The 10,512-nt window shown below is 34.1% G+C and overlaps 1 protein-coding gene and 1 pseudogene across 1 annotated transcript; both read left to right on the top strand.

Annotated features, from left to right (window-relative positions):
* Positions 1-1,806: 1,806 nt before the first annotated feature.
* LOC139897497 (large ribosomal subunit protein mL43-like) lies at positions 1,807-3,761 on the top strand (annotated as a pseudogene).
* Positions 3,762-5,824: 2,063 nt separating this feature from the next.
* On the top strand, positions 5,825-9,846 carry LOC139897496 (acyl-coenzyme A thioesterase 2, chloroplastic-like). The gene is made up of 5 exons (XM_071880205.1): positions 5,825-6,512; positions 7,216-7,393; positions 7,532-8,004; positions 8,782-8,910; positions 9,552-9,846. The coding sequence occupies exons 1-5, from the start codon at positions 5,958-5,960 to the stop codon at positions 9,687-9,689; spliced, it is 1,473 nt and encodes a 490-aa protein (XP_071736306.1). The 5' UTR covers positions 5,825-5,957; the 3' UTR covers positions 9,690-9,846.
* Positions 9,847-10,512: the final 666 nt, after the last annotated feature.

Below are 10,512 nucleotides of genomic sequence, written 5' to 3'. Positions count from 1 at the left end.
GGATCGTGCTTTTTACCAGCTTTGCCGCAATCTACATCTTGGAAGAAGCACTTGCTAGGGATGATCAACATTTTCTTTTGGCATTTTATGTTTGATCGTCTGCCCCTTGTAATGCTCTTCTGACTCATTACTAGAGAGCCGTTTTGATGTTTTAATAAATTACGTTCGAAGAAAAAAAAACTAAAATTTCTGTAATACTCTTCTGAAATCATATCTATAAAATAAGGTAGATATGTATATTAAATTTTTTTATTGATGTAGCACGCTAAAAATGTAACTTTACTCGATTTATATCGATCATTCAATATGATAATCAAACAATTTATTGTCATTCAATATGATTATCAAACAATTAGTTTTTACTCGGTATTTGATTTATTCAATATCTTTGAATTATTTAAATTATAAATCATTTCTAGCTAAATTATTTACAAAATCCCACCCGTTACATTTTGTCAAATAGTGTGTAGCTCGTTTGTAAAAAACTGAAGCATTTATTTACGAAATTGCCACCCGTTACATTTTTTCTTTGAGCAGCCGAATTGTTCTTCTTCTTTGATCATCTTGTGTGCGTCAGCCCAATTTTTCTTATTCAATCTCTTCGAATAACCAAGTAAGGTTCATCCATCTCTTTGTTCCTAACCTTCGATTTTGATAAATTTTTCCAGGGTTTCACTTTTGTTGCTTTACATAGATAAATATTACTGTAATCGTTATACGTTTTTTCATCTAATAGCACTCACAAGTCATATCCTATTGTTTCTAGGGTTGTGTTTACATGTCTATTTCATCTGCTTCATATTACTGAGATCAATTAAGAAAAATTTTGTGTTTGTGTTTTTATGAACACCAACTGTTTGATAAAATTCTTTAATGAACAAACATGCTTTTTCTTCAATTTATTTTGTAGTATGGTTGATGAAAAACACATTCTTCAATCACATGTATGTAGCTCTACTAGTTTTATATGATTTGAAGTAAAATGTATACCGAAAGCTTGAGAGACATCTGAATTTTGTTAGAAATTGTGGTAGTTAATATGTGATGTAGTTGTGAATGCCTATGATAATCAAACCCTATACTATTTGCTTTCATTATTTTCCTGAAAGATTTATAAAGTCGGTATACTAATTGCTTGTTTCAAACATAGCTCTTGCTCGGCAGGTAGTCAAGTACCAATGATTATATGTTGGAACTTTAAATAAGATTATATTTTGTATTATTTATTGGTGAAGATAAATAGATAATAGCAGTGGTGAAGAAATTAGCAGTATTACAGACAGTGCGTGTACCTAGTTAATATCATATATTAAAGGGTACAAGCACTAATCCATAATTCAACTTCAATCATTTGAGAAATGATGGTTGAAACCTATGACAAGATTCTTCGATGTAGTACGTCTGCTTGATTCATTTTTTTTCTGGTTGGCTACTTTCGGTTGTAACTGTAAGTACATGTATGCACATTAATCAGTTACTACAGTAAGGGTGCAGATTAATAAAGATACATTACTATTATTTCCCCTAATTGTTGATATTATCTTCTATGCTATTTGTATCTATTTTTTTTTATTTAACCGAACAACAGTTAGCAAAGGTTTACCTTGATTACATTCCAATTTTGTAGTGATTAAGATTTCAAGAGCTGTGGGCTATAGAGAAAGAGAGTTACGTCATTGCTAGTTGCTACTAATACCCAACCCCGGATATTACAATAATATAGAATTACGTGTAGAATGCTCACAAAGTATACCCCTTAGTTGTACTGTGCAATCTTTTTTTTTTTTTTTTTTTTTTTTTTTTTTTTTTTCTGTTCCTTTTCTACGTAATGCATATTGAAAATATGATTACTAGCAGGCCCTTAGTGTAAAGTCACTAAAATTGATAGACTGATTTGGGATATCATTATGCTCTCTTGTATTGCTTGTTTTTTTTAATCAGATGGCAGTAAGAAAAATTGTTTGTAAATTTTAAATTTTGTCTTTGTTATTATATTAGCTTAGATAGATAGACTGCTTTGCATAGTTTTTGGTTGCATATTGATTTTTAAATTTTCATTGGTATTAACGAAAAGAGATTATGGATTAACCCATGTGACCCATGACCCCTGACCCTCTTTGATTTGTTTTAGAGTAGTATCTAACAAGTCGGTCAACCCTTAAAAGTCGGGTCAAAGTTGATCTGAGTCTGTAAAAGTCAAAGTTGGTGAAATTTACATCCAAATTTTATGTGCCCTATATATATGTTTGAAAACATTTACGTTTGAAATATTTATATTTGATATATTTATGTGTAAATGTTTAAAATATATTTTACTAAAAGTCAATGTTAGTCAACATCTGACTAGTCCCGACTTGACTGACTAGTCGTTTCAAAGTCCCGACCGACTCTTCTCTGTCTCGCGACGTTCCTGACCTTGCAAAAACGACACACTCGCTGCCACTGTGTTTTGTAGTGCATCATATTATGACCAGTTATAGGTCATGTTGATTATTGCCCAAATTATAGAATATTTCTTCTAATTGCTATAATAATATCAATATCATTGTTCTTGATTATGCTGTAGATGTCACAACGAGGTGTTTGGCAGCTTCAGAAGCTGGTCGTGAGCTATTGTAACTGGGGCGGAAGTAGTAGGGGAATTAGGTATGTTAGTTATAAACCAACTAAAAGATTTATAGTAGTCTCAAAACAATTGTATAGGACTAACAGCTGCCTATCCATTGTGCAGGGCATTTATGGAATTTGAATTAACATCATTTAAGGAAAGCAATCCTCAGTTAGAGGTTGTTACTGAGCTTAACCGTGGTCAACAACCATTTTTGAAGGGATTATATAGTAAGGCTCCTCCTTACTTGCTTAGATAACGTTACTTTTGGGAGATATGTTATGTAGAACTCTTCACACTGTTATCTGTTTTGTCTTGTTTTCTTTCAATCAAATTTAAGGTTGTCAAACACCTAATTGGCTACTCGGGGATTATTTGGGAATTAATCAGATTGGACTTTATATAAATTTAAATAATAAATCTCAAAATTATATGTGTAAATGTAGAAGAAAACCATAAACTTATAACATAATTGTCTATAAACATATACATGATCGTTTATTTGTTCAAAAACTCTAAAATTTTAGGTTAAACTCATATTAAAATGTTGATCAACAAATCCGATTTTGACCCATTAATCGACGTTAATCGTTAAGTTAAACTGATTTTGAAAAATCGGCACGGTCTATTCTTAAAAGGCAGTAATGGGATTAATCGGGGGTAATTGGGAGTAATCGGGGTTTCTTATAACAATGATCAAATTGGGTATCAATGGGTTTTTACTTATTTTTAGAAGTATGTCGTTTTTGTGAACCCGTGCAGAGAACAAGAACTAGCGTGCTGTATCTGTTATGAACATGACTCCAGAAGAGGTACTGCTGTGTGCAACCAGGCTTAGAAATTCACTGGGAAGAAAAGTGGTGAAACTGAAGACTAGACACGTGACTAGACACCCGAGCGTACAAGGAACCTGGACCACAGACTTGAAAATCTGAAGCTCTAGATTTTGGCTTCGATGAACTTTTTTTTTTTTTTTTTTCTTTTTCTTTTGTGCTTAGAAATGTTCGTCGATTCATTGTGTTTACGTATATTTATCGTGTAGTGTGATTTCCTTTTCTACTAAGGACGATCAAGCCATCAAGGTTTGCAATTGATTTTGGCAATTTGGCATGCATACTCTTTTATTTCAAAGAAACCAGATTTTAGTCTTTTATATTAATGTTTCCATGACTTGAATGCTACACTGTCCGGAATGCTTTTACAGGGAAATTGACCAAAATTCTGATATAGAAGTTTTATAAGAAAGTATATACATATTTAAAAAAATTGACAAAATACACTATTATTCTGCAAAATCTTTGTTCGGACTCCTCATGAGTTGTTTCTTCTGGAACATTACCGAGCAACACCGTTATGCACATGTTATCCAAGTTCAATAGGAAATTTATAACAAAATACACATATTTTTTCTAGTTGAATTTTTACTGGAGTTCGAACTTCGTGTGCGAGATCTAGATTCACGTGATCGAGTACTACCAGTTGATTGGCATTGAATGAACTCGAACTCCAATGTGTTTGATTGACTCACAATTTAATGAAAGAAAAAATACAAAAAAATATCATGTTCTAACCCTTGATAGGGTTCGAAAGTGAGTTCGAACCCTGGCCTGTTTTCGAATCAACTCTTAGACCACTTTTAATCATGTATGTGACGTTACAGGCAGATGGTGCACTTTTTGGCCAAAAAATGTAATCTGCCTGTAACGTGGCAGTGTCAGGATTTGACCCTCATTAACTCTGACGCCCCATTTCAGCGTCAAATTCGATTAGGGTCCACCATTTTGTTATTTTCTTTTTCTTTTGATTAAATATAAATAAAAAAGCTTTGGCCAAAAAAATATAAATTAATAAGAAAGAAAACATAGGTTTGGCCCAAAAAATACCAAAAAAAAAGATACCGAGATTTTTTATTTTTATTTTTTCGGCCTAAAAAAAATACCCCAACCATTAACCTAAATATTTCCTCCACACACACTTCTCTTCTTCTTTCTTCTTCACATATGCAACCACCATATTCTTCTTCTTCTTCATACTTTTTCTTCTTTTTTTGTTTATTAAAAAGCCCCAGAAAAGTCACCCAATAAGAAGCGACACGTATCACTCACGCCTCTCTTTTATTTCGCCGGCCTGGTAACTAACGCCGATATTTCATCAGCAGTAACGCCGCGTTAATGGCATCACCGGGCGTCAGCGGCTGCCAGCGTAGGTGACGGATGGTGGGTGACGCTGCGTTGTATATGGTGTTAAAATATGTAAGTTCTAAAAACAACTTATATTGATTTGCAAAAATAGTTCAATCAACGCAATAACCATGAGTTATGTAGCGATTTGTAACTTTATTTTTATCTTCTAGAAGATAAAAGGTTATCGAACATAAACATGTGTAATGTATGAACGATCGGGGATGATCAAAAAAAAAAAAAGGACACCTCTACATTCGAGAGTTTTTTAAGGACTATAAGAAAAGGAAATTGATTGATTTTAAAATAATAGTCTTCTTTGAGTCATTATTATTATTTTTTTTTTTTTTTGAACGGCAAGCTTGCATCAGTCCGGATCGAAGCCTAGTCATCATTTGCAGATACACACGCGTTCGGGCAGGAAACCCGAACCATATTACAGGGATCCGAACCTTAAACCATCCCGAGGGGCAGGCGGGTCGGATCTGGGTCCTGAATAGGTTGATAAAACCTTCTCAGGGGCAACCCGGCTTATGGTAAGTAAAGGATATGAAAGGATTAGGAAGGAAAGTATAAGAGTTTTTTTTTTGTTAACAACATTTTCCACTCGCGACAGGTTTGAAAGAGAAATTTATATATTTATATTAACAACATATTATAGATTTAGTTAGAATATTATTTATAATCTTTCTACCATTTTATATCTTAAATTATTAAATGTGGTAAAGTATATTTTATTCCTAAATTAATTTTCAGTCAGTTTTAAAACTCATAAAAATTTGTTTTACTATTCTTATGACTATCTCATTTTTATTTTTTGAAAACTTTTCTGTTTATTATTATTTATTAAAATTTTTTACCCTGAGGTAGAGAGGGAGATGTCGTATCTTTATGTGGGTGAAGAATTCCTTTTCTTAACTGAGAAATAAAATCAAAGATCAAAGATCAAGATAATTAATTACAAATAAAATAAAATAAAATCGAACTATCGATCTTTATTTCTCTTTGTCTGACGATGACGGTTTCTATCTGAAAGGAACCATAGTTGCATTACTTACATCAACCAATTAAGATTCATTCCCTTTTCTCTTTCACAATCTTCAATCATAACACAAATTTGTTGATGTTAATTTTCCCCCTTTCTCAGAAACAAATAAACTCACACAAAAATGAAAGCCCTAATTAGATTCAGACCTTACAGCCTTAATAATAATTTTCTTAAAACAACAACATCAACCAATAATCCCAGATACCACCATCTCAAAATTTCGAATCTTTCATCATCAAATCACCAAATTTTCAATCTTTTATCATGTATTCACACAACCCAATATTCATCATCATCATCATCATCTTCAGACCCACCTTTTTCAGGTGGAATAGACCCAATCAACATAGCATCAACAGTATCCGCCCCTAAACATGATGGTGTATCCGCCATTGATGCCGGTAATTCGTATCGTAAACCGATGAGTTTGTGGCCAGGAATGTATCATTCTCCGGTCACCAATGCTCTTTGGCAAGCAAGATCCAATATTTTAGATAATACAACAAACACAGATTCAGTTACTATTAAACCTCCTGCTTATAGCAGGACCACAATTCTTTACCCGTTTTCGACCGATTATATCCTTAGAGAACAATATAGGAATCCTTGGAATGGGATTAGGGTTGGTAAGTTGCTTGAAGATCTTGATGCACTCGCGGGTACTATTTCGTTCAAAGTATGTGATCATGTGTTTACATTTATGTTTGAATTGGGATTGTATTTATTTTAGGGTTAATTGCACTCAAATGCAACATAATTTCATTTTTTGTAGCCATTGTATACATTTTAGTATGTCTTTTCATAGTGGTTATATAATATATAATTATAATTATATATTATATATTATATATTACTCCGTATATAATTAGTTAAAGCGACGGACAGTTACTGAATTGTACAAAACATGCATGTTAATAACAGCCTTAAGGGCAATGATATGCATAGAAGGTTGTACACATTGGTAAAGTGGCGGTTATTGACACGCAAAACTTTTATGCATGCTAATAACAGCCCTAAGGGCAAGGTTACATAACTAGCTAGTGTTTTAAAGTAACATCGTTTCTGTATAAAAGGGTTAGAAGTTTTACTTTGTCGATGGAAATGTGAAGTGCAACATGATTATCATCAAAAAGCATTGATGAAAGTATTTATCGATAGATATTTAACTTTATCGATTCAACTTTACAATGTAGGAAATCAAACTTGCAGTTTATATCTTACCTTTTTGTTTGTAAACTTGAAATTTCATACCTTTATTTAAGTGAAACGCTGTTTGGTTACATACAAAATAGGGTTTTTATCTGAAATGAACCCGTACATTTAGTCTATGTTGGAAACCATTGATTTGTTTTGATGTTTGTGTTGAATTTGTGAACCAGCACTGTTTTAATCATGCCTCCATGGCGGAATCACTGTTGCTAGTGACTGCTTCAGTGGATAAAATGGTTATAAAAAAGCCGATTTTGGTGGACACTGATGTGAAGATAGTAGGAGCTGTTACGTGGGTTGGAAGATCGTCTATGGAGATTCAGTTAGAAGTCCTTCAATCCACTCAAGGTACAAAACCAAGTTTGACTTTGACCAATTTTGACTGACTTTTGATCAGCTTTGACTGATTTTCCAAGTAATCCCGAGTGTTGACCGATTTTCCGACTAATTCCGAGTTTTGACCGAGCTTTAATTGTTAACCTGCAGGAACATCTGATGGTGAAGAGTCACAAGCTCTGGTTGCAAACTTCACGTTTGTGGCGCGTGACTCCAAAACAGGAAAATCAGCAACGATTAACCAAATAAAACCCGAGACTGCAAGAGAAAAATTACTTTGGCAAGAAGCAGAAGAAAGAAATAAATCAAGAAAAATGAAAAGACTAGAAAAGAAAAAGGAGGTTGAAAACGAAGATGAATTAGAAAAATTGAATGCGTTGTTGGCTGAAGGGCGTGTGTTTATCGACATGCCAGCTTTAGCAGATAGAGATAGCATACTTATAAAAGATACGTGTCTACAAAACTCGTTAGTGTGCCAGCCGCAACAAAGGAACACGCATGGAAGGATATTTGGAGGGTTTTTAATGCGAAGGGCTTTTGAGTTGGCTTTTGCAACTGCTTATGCGTTTGCTGGTAGTGCACCGGTTTTTCTTGAAGTTGATCATGTTGATTTCTTGAAACCCGTAAGTTCTGATTTACTTTTTGTTGGTCCCCCCCCCCCCCCCCCCCCCCCCCCCCCCTCCCCCTCCCCCTCCCCGACATTTAGATTTAAGTTTTATGCAAAAATTTAGTACATAGAGTTGTTGATGGTAGTTATTTTCAGAAAGTGAGTGTACAAACAGTTGATGCATGTCCGAATTTCTTATTCACAGCCCTTACGGATGAAATTAGAAAAGTTCTATCTTAAAATAATAAAGAAGTTTTACAAATTTAGATGACATCAGCACCCAAAAGTAATCTCGTCTCATCATCAAATATTATATTCTCGAAAGATGATCAAGATAAACCATCATAAGATAGCCTAGTGGTTGGGGCCTTGAATTCCTCGCAATAGGTCTCGGGTTCGAATCCTGTCTATGATGAATATATTGTGGTGGACAGGGAAGGATTGGAAACAGCCAGGGAGTAATCCTGTTGGGCTGCGTACATCAGAGTATGGGGTCGGATTACTCGCCTTTCCCGGATAACCTGAAGAACAGGGAAAACCTTACAACATTTAAATTTAAGTTGATCAAGATGGTTTTATTAATGTATAAATCATACAGCATTATTTATATTATCTATTATCTGCTATCTGTACAATTTAAGATTCTTCCAATTGCATGCAGACATGCAGTGACTGTGTTTATTTTTTCACCTGATTTTGCTTACATGCTTCGTTATTGCAACCATGAATTTGATTAGTCTACTACTCGTATTTTCTGTCTGGTAATATTTTTATTGTGGGCTTATGCAAACAGGTGGACGTTGGAAATTTTTTGCGGCTCAAATCTTGTGTTTTGTACACGGAACTTGAGAACCCTAAGCAACCCCTGATTAATGTTGAAGTTGTGGCTCATGTGACTCGGCCTGAACTCAGAACTGCAGAGGTAATTAAGCTTTCATATTTGTATCTAAATCATAAAAAATATTGTCATCTATATATTGTTAAAACTATAAAAGAGGTGTTTGGATTCCCGGTTTAGAGATGGTTAAACGTTTGGGTAAATGAATACTGTATTTGATGATATGTTTAGTTGTTTTACATGACGAGTTTCTTATTAACAGCAGCTAAACTGATGAGGGATAAATAAAGTTACTTATCTAATTTTTTTAACCTACTTTCAAATGGACTTTTATTCCCATTGAATAAAAATATCTTCCATATTTTTACAAAAAATGTAATTTTTAGTAGTATATCTTTTAATTCTTATACTCCCTCCATCCCAAATTGATAGTCACAGTTTTCATTTTCTTATTGCTCATTTCAATAAATAGATAAGAATAATGAAGTAAAATTCTGTTATACCCTTATTTTAAGTACGTAAAACAAAAATGTATGTTAAAAATAGAGGTAAAACTATTCTTAAACCGTGTATTTTGTAAGTGCACTATTAAATTGGGACGGAGGGAGAATAGTATAAGCGCATCCGAACATCATTTCTTATAGTATCATCATCCTGTTATGGTGTATTCATTAATCACTTTCAAAACGTGAAAGATTGATAATCTGTTTGTTGTGCTTGAAAAGGTATCCAACAAGTTCTACTTCACGTTTACAACCAACTCAGACACCATGACAAACAACAGTAAGATCCGTAATGTTGTTCCTGCTACCGAGGAGGAGGCACGACGGGTGATTGAGCGCATGGAAGCTGAGAAATGTTGATCTGCACTATCTATATATATAGTTTACTTTTTCTTTGAAATCAAGCATGTAAATTTCATTGACGTCATTTGCGGATTGAGATAAAGTATGTAGAAACATTAAGGAAAGGAAATTGTCACCTAATGCAAGAAAATGCTAAACTTTCGAAATTTGCAGGTAGAGATTTTGGTTGTAATTGCTGTGGAATTCAATCTCTGTACTAGCTTTTTTTTTTTTTTTTTTTTTTTTTTTTTTGTGTGGCTAAAATAACGAATATTATAGAACAAAGCTACTTCATCGAAAGGTGGACTAACCGAACAATGATACAACAATATAGCGGACGGGCGTCGTTCTTACCAATAATTAACGTTAAGAAAATCAAGAAATAAATCACTGAAAAATATCCAAGGTTAAGAATCTCTATAAGACGTAAATGGGTAAAGGAATGAGGTTCTTTTACTTTGCCGTCCAGCGCACAAAACATCATTTTTATACAGAAGAATGGATTAAAGAGCATGAAAGATAACAATATTTGGCGGTTTTTAACATTAGCCGTCCAGTGCACAGCAGGCCGCCCAGCGTCATGCGTAAGCCCTGCAGGCAGCCTCTATGCTTAAGCCTTTTTACTAGGCGCGTGAGCGGCAAGCAGCCACGTCAGCCACACCAAGGTCGGTTCCGGATACTTCGCATAACTGAATTAATCAGCGTTTGACACGTGTTCCCGAGAATTTCGGACATTCTACTCCTATAAATAGATCCTCTGGGTCACCACATTTGACATCGGAACTTCAGTCAGAGAGAAGTTCACTTTCTCTCTCACATAGTTCTTTCTCACTCTAAAAGC

The sequence above is a fragment of the Rutidosis leptorrhynchoides genome, chromosome 3 (genome assembly GCF_046630445.1).
Source record: "Rutidosis leptorrhynchoides isolate AG116_Rl617_1_P2 chromosome 3, CSIRO_AGI_Rlap_v1, whole genome shotgun sequence".
NCBI classification, from domain to species: domain Eukaryota; kingdom Viridiplantae; phylum Streptophyta; class Magnoliopsida; order Asterales; family Asteraceae; genus Rutidosis; species Rutidosis leptorrhynchoides.
Note: the sequence above shows the minus strand (reverse complement) of the source record. Positions and strands in the feature narration are given on the sequence as shown.

What these genes read in the sequence shown, in the direction of transcription:
- LOC139897496 (XM_071880205.1), top strand. Translation starts at nt 5,958, where the DNA reads ATGAAAGCCCTAATTAGATTCAGACCTTACAGCCTTAATAATAATTTT. An exon ending in AGTCCTTCAATCCACTCAAG is followed by an intron (nt 7,394 to 7,531) that starts GTACAAAACCAA and finishes GTTAACCTGCAG; the next exon opens with GAACATCTGATGGTGAAGAG. An exon ending in ATGTTGATTTCTTGAAACCC is followed by an intron (nt 8,005 to 8,781) that starts GTAAGTTCTGAT and finishes TTATGCAAACAG; the next exon opens with GTGGACGTTGGAAATTTTTT.